The sequence below is a fragment of the Sceloporus undulatus genome, chromosome 6 (assembly GCF_019175285.1).
Source record: "Sceloporus undulatus isolate JIND9_A2432 ecotype Alabama chromosome 6, SceUnd_v1.1, whole genome shotgun sequence".
Lineage (NCBI taxonomy): Eukaryota > Metazoa > Chordata > Lepidosauria > Squamata > Phrynosomatidae > Sceloporus > Sceloporus undulatus.
The window spans coordinates 162,282,877-162,301,032 of NC_056527.1; the positions used below are offsets into that span (position 1 = coordinate 162,282,877).

At 41.3% G+C, this 18,156-nt stretch overlaps 1 protein-coding gene across 3 annotated transcripts in view; it reads right to left on the reverse strand.

Moving 5' to 3' along the window:
- Positions 1 to 260: 260 nt before the first annotated feature.
- WDR93 (WD repeat domain 93) overlaps positions 261 to 18,156 on the reverse strand; it is a 33,250-nt gene continuing 15,354 nt past the window's right edge. For 2 of the 3 annotated variants that reach the window (XM_042476265.1, XM_042476267.1), the window contains exons 3-18: positions 17,635 to 17,830; positions 16,613 to 16,677; positions 15,762 to 15,840; positions 14,002 to 14,210; positions 12,353 to 12,394; positions 11,602 to 11,689; positions 9,617 to 9,800; positions 8,444 to 8,514; positions 8,116 to 8,202; positions 7,156 to 7,287; positions 6,624 to 6,825; positions 6,237 to 6,297; positions 5,526 to 5,682; positions 4,090 to 4,258; positions 1,984 to 2,103; positions 261 to 978 (exon numbers count right to left, since the gene is read on the reverse strand). In XM_042476265.1, the coding sequence (XP_042332199.1) occupies positions 942 to 978; positions 1,984 to 2,103; positions 4,090 to 4,258; positions 5,526 to 5,682; positions 6,237 to 6,297; positions 6,624 to 6,825; positions 7,156 to 7,287; positions 8,116 to 8,202; positions 8,444 to 8,514; positions 9,617 to 9,800; positions 11,602 to 11,689; positions 12,353 to 12,394; positions 14,002 to 14,210; positions 15,762 to 15,840; positions 16,613 to 16,677; positions 17,635 to 17,830 (1,899 nt within the window). In that variant the 3' untranslated portion in view covers positions 261 to 941. The remainder of the gene's footprint in view (positions 979 to 1,983; positions 2,104 to 4,089; positions 4,259 to 5,525; positions 5,683 to 6,236; positions 6,298 to 6,623; positions 6,826 to 7,155; positions 7,288 to 8,115; positions 8,203 to 8,443; positions 8,515 to 9,616; positions 9,801 to 11,601; positions 11,690 to 12,352; positions 12,395 to 14,001; positions 14,211 to 15,761; positions 15,841 to 16,612; positions 16,678 to 17,634; positions 17,831 to 18,156) is intronic. The other variant, XM_042476266.1, reaches the window with a different exon arrangement.

An 18,156-nucleotide genomic window follows, 5' to 3' on the forward strand; every position in this document is an offset into this window, starting at 1 on the left:
GGGGGAAAAGAATATTAGAGGTGAAGAACTGGCTGTGCAGATGATGATGCTGGGAACGATTTGGCTTCTTGGTCCATGGTCTGCAGTTTTAGAAAGATAAGACATTTGGCAAGGGATGGGTTGCACCTCACAGCAGTTGGCAAAAACATTTTTGCTAAGAGTCTGAAAATACTGACCAGGAGGGCTTTAATTAGGAAGAACTTCTTGACAACTGGAGAATGCTTCATTTATACCCAGAAATACTCCTAAGTATTGTTGTTATTAACTTTATTTATATTCTCCCTTTTCCCCCAAGACTGGGGCGCAAGGTGGCTTACACATTACAATTCAGAAAATTACAATCAAACATCCATAAATCTACATGAAAACTGAAGAACATACACTGAGGAACATACACTCCAAAAGACTTTAAAAACAATAAACAATACAATTTTTAAATCAATACAGCATTTACAGCCCTTTTAAAGAAAAATGCTGTCAATAAAACATGTAATGGAAACATTTATTATTTGGCTGGTGCAATAACAGTAGGGTTTATTTTCTAAGGTACCACTGGTACCACTCTCGAAAAGCTGTCTCATACAAGAAGTAAACAAACAAACAAACCCAGGCCATTTCTTCTATGTCCAGTAGTATCACATATTGCGGGTACAGACTTCTCTGTTCTACTCTACTCCTCCTTGCCTTTCTCTGTTATAAACTGCAAGGTGTGCCCTTTGAGTCCCCAGAGATAATGATAGTTCAGCCCCACTTTGAAACAATTAGGTTCATACCTTGTTCCCTCTCTTGAAGGCTGGTTAAGACTTAGGAGGGAGTAGATGCTACCTGAATGGATCCAAAAAGAAATGAGACCAAATATCTCTATGCTCAGATTTTTGAAACATCCAAGTGAATGGCAAAGATGTTGTCCACAATAAAGGCACTCACTGTGAGGTACTCTGCTAGCCTAAGCCACTGGGCGATGGATCTTCAACGACCCTAGGAAAAGAATCAGAATGGGAAAGCAGGATGAACAGGACTGAACAGCAATTGCTATGAAGAGGCAGAACTGATTTTTGTGAATGGAAGCAGGCAAGGTCTGTCAAATGTTAAGGTTTCCAGACATCACCCACTGGTGCAGACCACCACTGGTCACCTCCATCTCCTCCCTGCCTGAAGGATATCAATCCCACCACAAATCCTCCACCAGATTTTAAATCCCATGCTCTCTCTCTCTTCCCACCACAAAGTGTCCAGCAGATTTCAAATTTCGGAAAGGAGAGAGAGGAAGGGGTATAACATCAAGAGGTTTTGTGGTACTCATCAGATCTTGCTCCATCTGACTACTTCCTGATTCAAAGCCTTAAAAAGAGTTGGCAAGGAAGGAAATATTGGAATAATTCAGAGATGACAGCAGCAGCAGCAAAGCTGTTATTTCAGTGACCAGACATCAGAATTTGTTTTTGGATGGGTTGAAGAAATTTGAGAAAGGATGTGCCAAGTGTGTCAAACATTGGGGTGAATATGCGGAACAGAATGTATGTTCCTTGGCTCTAGGTCATTCCCTTCTTCGTCAGGTTGAGAACATTTCAGCACCCTTTCATAAAATATGACAAGACACCTATCTAAGCCCAACATCTAGGGACGTAGCTAGGATTTTAGGAAGGGGGGGGTTCCAGACTAAGTGCCATCATTATAATGGGGCTTGAGTGCGGCGGCGCAGCAGCACACACCATTCATCCATTCATTTTTCTAATGGAAGGGGGGGTCCAGACCCCCAGAAACCCCCCCCCCCCTTGGCTACGTCCCTGCAACATGTCATGGGTACAGGTAAAGGAATAGGGAACTCCTTCTTATGAGAAGGCAGATAGGTGGGGAGCTGTTTAGAAGAGCTTTGGGAAACTCTCTAGGTGACTTTGCCAGTGATTGGCAGGGAATAAAAAAGCGTGGACTTGATCAAGGCAATGGCAATGCAAAATCAATCTCCAGGAGTGACAAACTCACCTGGACTCTTGCGGTGCCGGCCCTTCTTCTGGACTCCCTCTTGTTACGGCAGCTGCATACTCCTGCAGCTGGCTCCAGCACTCAGGCATCTGTTGGCTAATTGTGGACAGCCGCTGCAAGCTGGCAAGGCGACAAAGAAAGAGATTCTAGCTCCCTGGGCTCCTGATGGAACCCACTTGGCCATGCCTCATTCACTCACCACCAGATGGCTAGCTAGCAAAGAGTTATTCTAGATGGGGCTTCCTGGTACTGTAAATAATGCTCAGCATTTATAGGGCACTTTCAAGTTTTCCAACCATGCTTCCCATACAGTATCAGTCATTCTTACAGCAGCCACAGAAGCAGTCAGAAGAAATATGCAATGAGGGTTGATTTCCATCCCCTGCCACTGATCTCAGCCTGGGAACAGACAGGAAGAGTTTTCAGTTTTCATTACCTGGCTCAGTTCTTCCTTGACTGAGGCATGCTTCTTGCTATGCCCTGCACACAAAACAGGAGTGGGGAACATGTATAACTGCTGGTGGACTGTAACTCCCATTAGGATTATCTAGCACAACCAATGGTCAAGGCTAATGGGAGCTATAGCTCAACAACATCCAAAGGCCCCATGTTCCTCATCCCTGATAGAAAAGGTCCCAGGATATCCCTGGCATCTCCCATGGGAAGGATCCTAGACAGCAAGGCTAGGAAAGCCCTCTGTCTGAGACCCTGGAGCTGGGGTGGGGAACTTGAAGCTGATGCAGCCTTCAGCATCAGGAAGTTCACTTACTCTTGCTCTCCAGACCACTTCTTCCAGAATCTAACTTGTTGTGTGGAAGGGGAACAAAGGGGATGATGTGGCAAAGTGAAAGAAAGCAAGTGAGCTAAGGACCCTGTAAACCCAACGATTTTAATTTTTAATTAAATTAACTATTTTAATTCTGGTTTTCTTGTACCATGTTTTGAGAGTGTAAGTGGAATAAATATATAAATAAAATAACATTAAGCACCATCCTTTAAAAAAAACCATCCAGTTCACCCCTTAATACAATAGGCAACTTGTTTGGTGATCAGCTGTATGTTCATATTCATGTTGTATTGCCATCTGGTGACACAATGAAACAATTGCACTTCCCAAGAACACATGAGGATAAATGCAAAATGTATTTTACATGAGCCCTGGAACTGGGGCTGGATTAAGAGTTCAGATGAAGAGGTCGCTATTCTTTCCCTAAAACTAAAGCAGGAACTCTACCAAATTTTGTTAAAGGGATTATTTATTTATAATTATTAGGTTCATTTTTATCTGGCCTTTATTCCAGGCAGAGTCCAGTGAGTTCAAGGCACTGTACAAGGGTCTCCTCTTCCTCCTGTATCATCACAACAAACTTGTAAAGCAGATCAGATTAAGAGTGAGCACAAATAGCCCCAAATCACCCAAATGTGAGTGAAGGTTTTTTATTCTGCTCCTCTATTAATTGAAATTAACACAATTCTAATATCTGCTGCCCTTCAAATATGCTGTACTGACAGACTTTGAAACTAATTGGCTTAAACTGTAATATGCTGATACAATGTGCTATCACTACTCTGATAAGTTGGACAAGTTAGTGAAAGGCTTGTTGGCTATAGATATGTCTTTGATATCTTTTATTTATGTATTTCATATAGTTGGGGAAACTGTTTGTTATTGTGAGCCTTCAAGTAATTTCTGACTTATGGCAACCTAAGGCAAACCGATCACGGGGTTTTCTTGGACAAATTCATTCACAGGAGGTTTGCAATTGCTTTCCCGTAATGCTGAGAGCATGTGACTTGCCAGATAATAATGTCTTTGTTAACCTGCTAAGTGGGTAAAATATTTAAAAAGATGGTTGATATAAGTATGATTCTACATATTTGTTCTATCTATATATGAATGACTTGCTTACTTTTATGAGGCACTTTGAGAAAATACTGGAAACCAATATACAAATAAACATGATGATGCTATCGAGTGAAGGAACCCCTCTATTAAGGCAAAGAGTGGTGATCTGCCCAGGAAATATTTTCACTCTTTCCCCTGCTACAATCAGACAAGAAAAACAGCTTGCCAGCTACAATTTTTCCCCATTTCAACAAACTTACTTATCATTTAGGAAAATGTCACAGCGCTGGTCCCATGGCAGATCTGCTAAGTTGTCAGGTGGATATTCAACTTTCAGTGCAAAAGTCTCCTCCATCAATGGATAGAATGTGAAGTTAAATAGGAAGATGGGTTCTGTTTCTCCCTTAACATTCCCAGACTGTGCATCCCCTAGAAACAGATAGAGAAGGTGTTGCAAGGAAGAGACACTTTGCCGTCATTAACTTTAAAGGATTCCTCCATAGGAGGGGTCAGATTTAGGATAGTGGGATGTGCCTTGCTTTTCACTGGGTTTTTATCAGAGCCTGCTGCAGAAGACAGAAATTTAATATTAAAGAATTCTTAACCAAATAATTTGTTTTGAATATCAGAAATGATCACATCTCACAGCACTTCCACAAAAAACCACTCTGAACTATCCCAAGCATTGGTTTTGGTTTTAAATTTCATCAGTATAATTCAGCTAATTTGGGTTCTCTTCATCGCTTTTATTAGCCTTTTTTGATGCTTCTGTCAAACGGTTCAAAAGTCTTGGCAAATCTGCTATAAAATATTAAAAGATCTATCAAGAGAACAAGTTTATGTTCTGTCCATTCTCACTAGTAGCCAAGATGACTAAATTAAGGCTGTCATACTTCAGGCACACCATTAGAAGACACGATTCACTAGAAGAGACAGTAATCCTGGGAAAGTTGTTGGAGAGCAGTAAAGAGAAAGACTGCATATTAATTGGATGGACTCAATCAAGGAGGCCACAGCCCTGAACAGAGCAGGTAAGGATAGGGGGACTTGGAGGTGTCTCACTCACAGGGTCACTATAAATCAATGTTGGCTCAAGGGCAGTTGAGGGCATTCACTCTGATTAGCAGAGACTGATCTTTGCAAGCATGCTGCTGCAAGATGGCCGCACCCTCTCCGACTACAACATCCATAAGGAGTCCACCTGGGAACCACCACCACTTGTGAGTGGACAGCACCTTCCCTCACCATTTAAAGTCCATTCTAAATTCCTCTTCTGATGTGAAAAGAGAAAGGAAAAAGAAATCAAAGATAACTAAAAGACTGTAAGTTGGGAAGGCAAGGAAAGAAATTCATGGCTAAAGTTCGTTGTTATTAGCTGCCCTCGACTCAGGGTGATCCTGTGGGTGAAACATATCCAAGCCCACCTATCCTCCATTGCTTTGCTTAGGCCTTGTAGATTCAGGCCTGCTGCCTCTCTCTAGCCATCTGGCATTCAGTCTTCCTCTCTTTCTACTGCTTTCTGCCTTTCCTAGCATTATTGTCTTTTCTAATGAGTCATGCCTTCTCATGATGTGGCCAAAGTACAACAGCCTCAATTTAATCATCTTGGCTCCTATAGAGGATTCAGGCTTCATCTGTTCCACGACCCAGTGAAATTTCTTTCCATCCTCCCTGTGCTTTTGTATCCAGAACAAACCTTGGAGGATCAGGCCTTGGCCATCACTATCCACAGAAAAAACTGGCTGCCACGGAGAAGCTGTTTTATATGCAGGTGGTGGGATGAAATGGCAAATGTTTTCTTGCGTAGTCATGTCCATCAAGCTGACCATGCCATCCCAGGAGAAAATGAGCACCTGGAATAACAAAACTGCATTGTAATCATACCAAAATAAAAATAAAAAGTTCTTCAAGAACCTTTTCCAGCTTACTTTCTTTCCCTGGAAGTTTAGAATTTATATTTCCTATACAGCCAGAACTATGAAGAGGGATAATCTTATGGAAACAGAAGAAGGAAAAGCAGGACTGAGACCTACCAGTTGGCCTCAGCCTCTGTTTAAAGACCTCCAAAGAAGGAGACTCTGCCACTCTCTAAGGGAGTGTGTTCCATTGTTGAACAGCTCTTACTTTCAGGAAGTTCCTCCTAATGTTGAGGTGGAATCTCTTTTCCTGTAGCTTGCATCCATTGCTTCATGTCCTATTCTCTGAAGCAGCAGAAAACAAGCTTGCTCCATCCTCAGTATGACACCCCTTCAAATACTTAAACAAGGCTATCATATCACGTCTTAACCATACCTTGCGTGCTGATATAATTATCTCTTCCACATACCCTCCCCGCACAACCCGCCTTCACATTGCTTGGTTCAGGAAACACCCAAGACCTTGCTGGAAGTAAACTGAATGAACTCACTACATCAGGCAAGGTTGGAATGGTCGCCACAGCACTGATCATCTGACTGGGAACCTGAGGCCTACAAAAGAAACCAACATTTATGTTACTGCTTGTGCACTTTTGTGGGCAGTGAAACAGAAGAAAAAGTATTGATAAATCAGAGAGGCAAATTTATGCTTCTGGAGATGGACTCAAGTACAATCTTGGGTTTATAACCCCAGCCAATTTTTACAAAAACTATTTAGAATTGCATTCCCCCCTTTTTTGCTGGCTGGTACCCTGGGGAAACAAGGTATGCAATATTTTTTTTCTGGACAGTCTATGGTATAGACCCCACCCTCCTTATGGGAACCCACCCTGCCACACAAAAACCTCTAGGTCTATGGAGTCTAAGGCTTGTCTCACCTGTATCCCGACAATTTGGTGTTCAATTCTTTGGCCCCTGATGTGATCATGTGTAGAGACCCATCCGTACACAATAACAGAAGCTGCACTTTGGTATTACTAGGGCAAGGTAATTTCTTGTTGGATGTTGGAGAAAGAGGCATGAACTGGAGGTTTCGTATAACACACTCTTCGGGAAGCACAGTCACAGACAATGGGAATCCTAGGAAAAAAGAAACATTAGGGAGTGAGGACAGGAGTAGCAGCAGCCTCCCTTTGGGTAAGATGCTAAGGATGGCTTCAACTGTTCTGGTTGATGGACTTTGTTGCCTATAGTAAAAACACACTAGTTACCCATTTGCTTAAAATACAACTGAAAAGTGATCATTTATTATTTATTCATTTAAAGCACTTTTTACCTCACTCTTCAATGAAAAGGCTACCAGAGTAGCAACAGAAAGAACGCTTGGCCCCCAAGGCAGTATGGTTGTGTTAAAATATTAGGGAATGGCCTCTTGCCAATCTCATGAAAGCCGATAAGGAGAAAGCTCACCAATAGACATATCCCAGACAGTAACGGTTCTGTCTTCACAGGCAAAAGCCAGGTAAGAAGAGCAAGGTGTGATAGCCGAACATGTAATTGGAGCAGCACATGGCCAAACGATGTCTGGTTTTGGATCAGAATCTAGGGAGAATGGAAGACCAAATGAATGAAAGAAAGAACAGTGCCCCAGTTCCTAGGAGTCTCTGGAATGAAGAATGATTGCTAAATCAAACTGTGTGGGTTACAAGAAATGCCATGTCTGATCTGTGGCTTATAAGGTACCCTGGCATATGTTTCTCAATTCTGAGATACCATCTTAGAAAGAATCTTCTGCTTGGCTCCCACTGCCTTTTAATTATCCGAAGCTCCCTCTCAGTATGATGAGCCCTGATAAGAAGCCTGTGTCCTGGAACTGAATTAGGTACCCTTATTAGATACATAGTCAAAATGCAAACTTTTCTCAAACCTGCATTAATCAATCTGCAATGATCACGATATATTAATTACAACTGTAAACAAGTTTTTGTGCTCCACACATACTGTAAATTATTTACCTAGACTCCATGGCAGAAAAAAAAGTTGTGCCTTTACTTCTGAAAAATCAGAACTATAGAGCTGCACCGATGGTCAGAATGTACTCTCTTTACCAGAACATTTGTTAATACCTGGATTTCTGAATACTAGTATCCCTTATCTGTTTATATTCCAATATTTACACGGTAGGAGGGGATCAGCTCAAGAGTATGAACTATTGCCAGTCTTCAACAAGAAAGGAGAAGGTGTGGCTTTCCAAACAATGTTGGATTGGAACTTCCACCAGCTTCGGCCAGCAAAGGCAAAGAGAATGAGAGCTGCACTCCAACAACAACTTAGAAGACCACAAGTTCCCTATCTTTGGTCTACAGTAACAGGAGAACCTGGAAGTTCCTCTAGATTACAAAAAGTTTGCATTGATAATTATTGTATTACCTGCTTTCTCCTTTGGTGGGCGACTGAGAAGATAAAAGCAGAGATTGTGACTACTGCTCCAATGAACACTGAGTGCGATGGGCACATCTGGAGAAGAAGAATGAGAGGAGACAATGAAAGGCAGAGCAGCAGGAAAGATAGGACACTTGCAGATTCCATGTGCCCCTTCACTTTGGGAGCAAAATGGAAAACCCAAAACCCAAATGCTAGAGGAAACTTGGAGCATTCAAATTCCTGGCACTTAGTTCTGGGCTCCTGCCTTAACTATAATAGTGGCAAACACCTTTCTGTAGTACAGTTAGTTATACTGTTGAAAACTGGAAATTACCTGGCTCAGCTTTGATTTCAGTACCAAGAGGCAAGATGCGACCAGGCAAGTGAAAATGAAACATAGCATTGCTGAAAACAGGAAGAGACCAGAATTCAGTAAAACCAAATGTGATATTCAAAATAAAGTTACACAAAGAAAGCAATACTAGGAAAGCTTATCAAACGAGAACATTTAATTCATTGAAAGCATCCGCAAGTGTCCTATCTCCAATATCTTTCCACCAAAAATTAAAACAAAATAAATACCAAACCTTCAAATAAAATATCACAAACGAACTACCAAATTTCACTATAAAGCCAGGCAGGCCAGACAAAAGACATAGGCCTAAAACCAACTACCTAGTCTAACCAGCCCATGGAATCTATTGGCACTTTAACTATTTACTTATTGACTTGATTTTTACCCTTCTTAAAGCAGCTAGTAAGTTGATCTGGTAAGTCAAATATTTTGTAGAACTAATTATGGAATTTAGGTCTAAATCAGCATCACTTCAGTAGCAGAAAGAAACTAGGTTTTACTCCCCCACTCAGCAAGCTACAAAGATGCGAAATGGAAATATATAGTGTACATGTCATAGAATTATGCAATTGGAAGAGTCCACAAGGGCCATCCAGTCCAACCCCTGCCATGCAGACATGTGTGTGTATGTGTGTGTGTGTTGCATGCCTTCAAGTCATTTCCAACTTATGGAAACCCTAAGGCGAACCTATCATTGGGTTTTCTTGGCAAGATTTGTTCAGAGGTTTGCCATTGCCTTCCCCTGAAGCTGAGAGAGTGTGACTTGCCAAAGGTCACCCAGTGGGTTTCATGGCTGAGTGGGGATTAAACTATGGTTTCCAGAATTGTAGTCCAACACTCAAACTACTATGCTGTGCTGGTCCCTTGCCATTTTGGAAGACACAATAAAAAATGTCCTGACAGATCACCATCCAGCCTCTGTTTAATATCCAAAGAAGGTTTTTAATACATTCTGAAGCAGTATATTCCACTGTCCAACAGCTCTTACCGTTAAGAAATTCTTCTTAATATTTAGACAGAATCTCTTTTCCTGTAGTTTGTATCCATTGCTCCATGTCCTAGTCTCTGGAGCAGCAGAAAGTAAGCTTGCTCCATCCTCAATATGACATCCCTTCAAATATTGGTAGTGGGCATACTGTTTTCCCTTCTCACCTGGGTTTCTCCTCTTTGGGCTCTAGATCATCCTCTGTCTCCAGATACTGCTGGAAAGTACTGTTAAAAATGGCTTCCTGTCGCTCCCATTGGCAGTCCTTGATCATATGGTTGTATCCCAAGCCAATAATACTCCCATCATCGATCTTCATTAAGGCTTCAAAAGGATTCTTAAAGATGCTTCCTGTGGCATATGCAAGACATTACTAGAAAACAGTTTCCACTCTGAATCGTACACCTTACAGTCTTTACTGTTTATCTCACACTATCCATATCATTTGGATTGGGCTTTCAGAAGGAAAAAAGAGAAGAGATTAACTAACTCAGTAAGGAATAAACACTGCAATTCTTTCACCACTAACCTAGGAATAGATCTTATTAATGCAATGGGGCTTACTTCCACCAAGCAAGCATTCATAGAAGTGCATGGAAAGGCATATTGCAGTCAGAAAATCATGGTAGAGGGCAGCCAGTTTAATCCATTCACCAAGCCCTCCAGCCTGGAAAATATGTCATCGGGGTCAGCATTGGATAAATGTTTATTTCACTGCCCTACTTCATGCAGATTAAGGGTTCCCCAAATCCCTTTCCATTTCAGCTTCCCTAGTCTTTCAAGCTTAGGTCATGAGCCTGCAAATAGGAATAAGTCTATAAATAAGAAAAAAGACCAAAAGTTACCTAATTCTCCAATATAGTAAAATACTTGGCCTGAGATCATTTAACTGCCACTTGGTTAAACAGATGTTCTTTTAGACAGTAAGTCCCCCTTGACTGTGTTCACTTCTTGAAATCTTGTCTATCTCCCTTCCTCCCTTCTTTCTCTCCCCTTCTCAAGTTTCTTCTCCAAAGCTTTATCTTTTTCAGCTTCTCTCCCCTTCTGATCACTGCCCACTGATATTTCCCCCTTTGACTTTCTCCACATTATGTTCTCTCTATTCATGTGTCCTTGATAATGATTATAGTGATGTTTCTTAGTCACTAAGTGATACCATCCCATTTGGTTTCTTACTGACTCTGCAGTACCTACCCCATGACCTAAAATTGGTTATTCTCACATGCTAACTGGGGATTGTTAGAGTTGTCGCTGCAAGCCTGAAGGTTCCCAGGGTCAGGAAGGCTGCTATCATTGCCTTTTTATAAAAACCTCAGGTCTGTTTCTTACAAGAGATCCCAAATCCAACTACGGTAATTCCTAGCTTTTGTATTTTCCAAGAGAGAGAACAGTTTTGAAGCTCCTTTGTCCCAGTAGCAAACATGGGGCAATGTGAAACTGTATTGTATCCAGCACAATTTAACCTACTGTCTATTCACATGTATAAGTTTAGAAATTTTAGTCAAGAAATTGACCCCTCAAAAAACCTGAGTCAACTTATCCATAAATTAATGTAGGTACTATACTTTAACTCATATGTGTGTGTGAGAGAGATAGAGAGAGAGAACCATTCTTTGGTGAAAGACAAGAGTATAATCTGTCCTGGAAGCACTGAACTTCCTCTACTCTCTCATCAATCCAGCCATTAGTGTGAGCACAAACATTATTCCTGCTGGAATTATGTAGGTTTTTTGGCATTGTTTTCCTTTGCTTCATCCTTCAGATCCTTTGTTCAGGCCCCTAAGTATACCTTTGACTTATCCACAGGTCATATCAAAATCTATAATGTTGGTCTCATAACCTGCCCTCTACTTATACATGAAATCAACTTATAGTCAAATATATACAGTAATCAAGTCTCCTAACACTACCTGCACCTTCTCTTCAGACTCTTTAGATTAAACTTTGCAACTGTCACACCTTTCCCCCCATATCCCTGATGTTGCTTAACATGCAGCTAGAAGAAAAGTTTTGGGGAAGCTAAAGTCTCGTTCATATACAATACCCTATTTTTTGTGGTTTGTATTTCTATTTTATTTTTTTCGTTTTACACTTTTTACAAAAGCTGATGTGGAAAAATTGGGGAAAGAGAAGAGGGCAAAGAGAATCTAACCTGAAAGTGGCTTCTGTGGCCTGAGCTTCATGAGCAGAACAGGAGGAGCGAGTCTAGATTCAATTCTGCTTAGGAGTTGTTGCAAATCCTGCAATGAAGCAAATGGGTAATCCTAATCAACTGTTAAACTACCCGCAAAAGCTTTTTGAACTAGTCTAGGTTGACAAGACAAAGTGCATGTATGTTCTTCAGAGAGAGATTGCCAATCGGGGGTAGGGAGATACTGGCATTTCCTTAGTGCTGTGAGAAAACAGACTTGACTCAGAAAACAGTAACTGCATTTTATGTTTCCCAAATACATCTCTAGCTCCAGATCACAGAACACATGACATGATATACAGCAGAGGTTGATAACAGGTAGCCATTGGGATACTGGATTCCAGGTCCACCATCATCACTCATTGTTGGCTATGCTGGGTACTAGTGCTGTTGGTAATGACAGTCTAACAACATTTGACGGCCACAATGTGCTTACACTCTAAATCTAAATTAATAGTCATCAACTCCTGGTCTATAATCAGACCAAGAAGGAAGGCTGAGTTCCCCATATATGTTTGCCCACTGTCAAACAAAAAAGCAGGGAGGGTGTGGAGATGTGTCATCTGCTAATAAGATTTGAGTAGCAGAGCATGTGTAGAAAGGGAAACTGGGGCAAATTCCTTCTCAAGGGTGTCCTCTGTGGAAAATGGTTGATGGCTCAGGTTTCAGAGTTTTCAGTGACCCAGAGAAGATAAAATTTAAGACTGCTTACCATCTCTTCAGTAACTTGAGGTTGGATATCCAAACTCTTCTGCTACAGAACCAAACAAGACACAAATTTTAATATAAAGCAATCTATAATATCTTAATTCCAGGTAAGAATATGCTCCCATAGAATTATTCAGATCAATAATCCCTTAAAACAGGTTTATTTCTTTTCTGCTTGAAACAAAAAGAAATGAAAAGAAAGAGGGTACTGTTTCAAGAACTTGGAAAGTTATTTTTAAGAAGAATTAATATAACGGCAGACAGGCTAAAGCCATCCATAAGCCTCAGTATCATCCTATCAGTCTTCAACAGCAAATGGTTTCAGCATATCATATTCATTCTTCTTAAAAGTAACTTCCTGAGCTCTATCAGTTAATCTTTGATAAAGGAATGTCACCATATTTCTAAACTGTTTGAATTAGCATTGCCCAAGTTGAGTCCATTTATTAATTCTCAGGTATACTTATTCATCAGAGAGAGAAGGATGATTCTAGCCAGTCTTACATCACTTCATTAAATGTGAAGTTCTTTATCAAGAGTTTGGAAAAGAGTATCTGGGCAATATGGAAGTAAAACAAGTGCTCCTGAAGAACCCCTGCAACAAAGGGTGAGAGTGTGCAGGCATTAGAAATGGCAGGTCAGTTCTTGACCATTGCCTAGTCTTAAACCATATGAGATGACTAATGGCTTATAGGTTGCTTTCATAGATCTGAATCTAGCTTTTGTGCAGTTTCCCTGGTCTGATCAGAGGCAAGAAGTGATTATAAGAAGCTGTTTTTGTAGCCCCTAACTCACCTGGGTTGCCCTTTTTTGGCAGTCAGGTGAACTCCCTCTCCAGGGAACTTGTAAATGCAGTGATTTTCCTTTTCAACAAGCTTCAAGGCCCCCTGCACTGTTTAACAGAAGGAAATAACTATGTCTTTTTTCAAATTGAGAAGTGGACCAGATCAGCATCTGGTCTGGCCAATCTCAGCCTGGGGCTATTGGCCTGCATTGTCTGCACAGGACGATGCCAGGCCTGGGAGAACACAGGCCTTATGCGTACAGCCTCCTAAACAAATAATGGGCTTTTCCAGTGCACCTGCAACAGCTAAATCATGTTCCATCAAACACCACAGTATTGTTTTGATCAATACTTTTCCATATTGTTTCAGCCTAACTTCTTTTTCATTGCCAACCATCGGAGCCTTTATTTAAAACAACACCCAAGGATGTTAAACAGAAGATTTTTAAAAACCTAATATATTTTTTAAAGTACCAAGAGCACACAGACTGCTGCCTTTACTAAGAAATTAAACTAAGTCCATATGTTGCAGCTCAGTACTTATATTAATGGAAAATAGGTTTGAATTCAGGTTGTGAAAGACTTAAATGACATCTCAAAAGGTAAATACCGTCGGCCCTTCTTATACATGGATTTTTAATACACAGATTCAAGCATCTACGGTTTGAAAATGTTCCAAAAAAGTATAAATTTCAAGTATTAAACCTTGATTTTCCATTTTTTATATGGGACATCATTTTGCTATGTCATTATATTTAATGGGACTTGAGCATCCATGGATTTTGTTATACACGGGGGATCTTGGAACCAAACCCCAGCAGATAACAAGGGTCCACTGTAATAATTTAGCCTTTATAATAACTATTAACCTTGGGGGAACGGCGTTTTCCTGCTTTTGCTCCAGTCTTCTCTGGCAGAGGTGAATGGCTGACTTCCACTTCCTTGAGCTTTTCATTCTCGCCTCCAGAACCTGGAGACTGACCTGGAGATATAACTGCCACTGCTTGAATTTGTTCCATCTCCTTCAGCCAGGAATCCTTAGGCAATCGGTAAATCTCCAGCCAAACCTCTGAGCTGCCTGAATTGTGAAATCAGAATAAAGCACACAAGGCAAGAGGCAACAGAAAAGGGGAAGAAAGGTCTCTCAGTTCAGGCAATGAGACTTGTTGTTCCCCCCAACAGACTAGTCTTACATGTAATCACAAGTAGAATTACAGATACAGCCACATAATGAGACTCCACGTGGTGCTGTGCTAGGCATGCTTTCTTATTGCAGGGTAAGAAACACGTGGCCATTCAGGTATTACTGGACTGAAACTCCCACTGTATCTCACCAGCTTTGGGGCGGCCCTAATCTGCCCTTTTCGGGTCATCTGTTTCAGCCCTCAGTGAGGGAGCTGCTGCAGACACATGCGGCAGCTATGGCATGTTTATGTTCTTGCTAGCTACAAATGCAGATGGTAGCTACAAATGCAGCAAGTGCAAGCTGCTTGCCCCATTGGAAAACAGTGTCCAGCAACTTGAGGCCCATGTATCTACCATATATACTCAAGTATAAGCTAATTTCTTCTGTAAGCTGAGAGCAGCTGTTAGGGGATAAAATTATGGCTTTTGATATGACCCATAGATAAACCAAGGTTAAAACGTATGGGCTTGTAACAATGGATGTAAAGGGAAACAATGCCAAACAGCTTACAAACTTCTGACAAACATTAACTGTTTTTTGCCCATCCTAAAGGCTGGATGAGTTAGGAGGGAAGTACAGTAAATGGTGACTGTGTTTGTGTGGGGAGGCAAACAGACTCAAGCAGAGCTAAGAAAATGTGCATACATCAAAAAGGATGTAAAGGCAAGAGTTAAGGTACTGTATTAACACTTATCAAAAAAAGGAACCATCTCCTTCACTGAGCGGTGAAAGGCAATAGTTTACTCTGTCCTAGGAAAACCTGAAAGAAGCACCAACCCCATCGACATGCCATCTAGGCATGCCTTTAAGCTAAATTGCCAAAGAGCTACCGATGCTGGGATTTCATCCAGGCATTCAAAGAGGTCAGAAGTGGCAGAGAGAGTAGAGAGGGCTAGTGCTTCTTTTATCATGATAGCCACATTTCAATATTTGAAGGAATGTCATATTGACAATGGAACAATAAATAAATAAATAAGCTTGTTTTCTACTGCTCCAGAGACTAGGACATGCAGCAATGGATTCAAACCACAGAAAAAGAGGTTCCACCTAAACAGTACAAAGTGTGATGGAGTTTCCTTCTTTGAGTTTTTTAAAGGCTGGATTGCCATCTGTTGTGAGTGTTTTGATTGTGTATTCCTGCATGGCAGGGGGCTGGACTGGATGGCCCTTGGGGTCTCTTGCAACTGGAATTCTATGATTATTAGACTCTCATTTCCTGAAACTAATGGCCATTGTGGTTGGAAGATTCTGAGTTGTTGTCTAAAAAGGTAACTTTCCCAAGCTTTGGCAAACACTTGCTGGCATTTTGTTGGTCCGTCCCAACAAATGTAGACCTCTTCAATCGATTATTGTATAGTGAGTCAACACATAGGTAAACCCCATGGACTGAACATGTCTACATTAGTGATGAATAGTAACAAAAATTCAGACCATGTTACTTACTTTGCAGCAGGAACCCAGCATAATCAGCCCGTTGAGAGAGCTGCAAGACCACACATGCATTTCGCTTGCTGATATCTTCCTGTCCAAAAACAAAACAGTTGATGAAACAAAGATATACTTAGAGCAGGCTGGGCTTGCTGAACTGGGATAGCAAGTCAGGGAATCTGATTATGTATGTTTTAGACAGCTCCTTAAGGTATCTGCCTGACCACACCTAGCCAAGAGGTTTTGATTTGGAAGCAAAAGGACAGGGAAAGCTTGAGGCAAAGGGTTGGGGACATTTCATAATTTATAGAAGGGTAGAAACAAGATAGAAGATGTTCACTAGAAAATATATGGCACTATAGTTGATTCTAGGATCTGAAGTGGCAACTCGTTTTAACATTTGGACTTGAGGAAACAAGTCTGATAATCAGCTGCAGACAAGGACTGCAGTAGTTGCTATTTTTCCTTCCGACTGAATTAAATATGGCTTGTAAGTTCAATATGCATAAAGCTAGGTCCTTGGGCTGCAGTTTTAGAAATAAGCTCCATTGAAATCAATGGCCCCATTTCCAAATAAGGCAGAGTTGTGTAACTGGATGGCAAGGGATGACAAGAACTGCAGTCCAACAAAATGAAGTCCACATGTTCCCTACCCTTACAATAAGGGGAGATCAGTTTTATGCTAAATGTCAAATGATGTGAGGGAACTGAAGTGTGTGTGTGATTTATAATCATACATGATAAATAGGAGCACCTCTTATTTCATATTATATCTACATGAGTTGATATAATGGATCTGGGAAAATGAGGTTTTCAGAAGGCTAAGACTTAGATAACTGAGCACTGAGACACAGTGACGGACTCACCACTTCATTTATGGCTTTTATATGAACGAGGTTCTCCTTCATAAAATAAAAAAGATGGGCAGTACCTGGAACAATAAAAAAGGCTGATTGCAAAAAGATGCTTCTTTTCCTTTATGTTCATTGGCAAAATGTCATATATCTTCTTCCTCGCTCCACTAAATGACAAATTGTAAGAGTTTATCAATGTTTCAGCTGTGATTTCTGAGAAGTACTGACCTGGAAAGAAGGAAGCCTTGCCATTTTTTCCAAGACTAGTGTGAGAAGTCAGCATGGTTGGACCTGCCAAGGGTCCAAAAACTCACAATGCCCCAATGCTGATCCTGTCAAACCCAACTGTCACCTCCCTATCTGTGCTTCTCACAGACCCTGCATTCTTGCAATCCCTGGTCCATCAAACCTCAGTAGTAGCATATGCTTGCTGCCGGCATTTATTCACCTGTCCTTCTCCTCATGCCTAACCTCAGTTTGGTGCTTATTATGACCATGGAGCATCAGCTTTGTGGCAAGCAAGCAGCCATCTTGTTCTATTTCCCACAAGGCAATACCAAAGGATCTAATGAAGAGGTGCCAATGAGGAAGGCTGGCAACAGACACAGGCAGCACCACACAGTGGTGCTATCTATTACTTATGTTACCAAGATATGATGCTCACTAACACACCTCTGGGGTATTCACAAGGAATCCAGTAAACAGCAGTGGAGAAATAACAGCAAAAGGAATGACAGGTTACATAAATCACAGTCTCTCTGCTTCTTCAGAAAGTTTCTGCCAACAGTTTCTATGAGCCCCTGACAATATTTGCCTGCTGAAACTTAAGAGACTCAGACTGCAACTGCACTACAGAAATAACCCAGTTTGACATTACTTTAACTGCCATGGTTCAATGCTTTGGGAATTCTGGAAATTGTAGCTTGCTGTGGCACTAGAGCTCCCTGACAGAGAAGGCTAAATGTTTTGCAAAGACTAGCAAGCCCTTTACCATGCTTTCTGAATGATTCAAGGAGAAAACAGCTAGCACCTACCCAGCTCATCAACTGCCCCAAAGAGGTAGGAGCCGCCACCAAGGGCTGAGACCTGGATGGTGCAAATTTCAAGCTTGGCTGATTCCCAAGCGCAAAGCCTCTCGCGTGTGGATGCACTGAAGATGGAAAGTCCGGTAGAAAGCCCAGCGAAGATATATCCCCCTGAGAGCACCAGGCAGTTTGCCTTTCCTGTGACCTGGGGAAATTAAAAAATAAAGAGAGCACAACAGTTTCAACATATGTATTTATTTAATTCCATTTATACGCTGCCTTTAACCGTGAATGAAACCCAAGGCGGCTCACAAGAATGTATAACAGCTGAGAATCTTCCTTTTGGTAGATAGTAGGGCCCAAACAGACAGGCCCAAATAAAGCTGCTTCGGGTCACTTTGGAGGTATGCTGTTTAAATGATGCATGCATCCTAAGAGGTCCTAAGAGGCCAGAAGCCACACTAAAGCCACACTCCAGTCCTAAGGACTGGAGTGCAGCTTTGGTGTAGCTTCTGGCCTCTTAAGATGTGT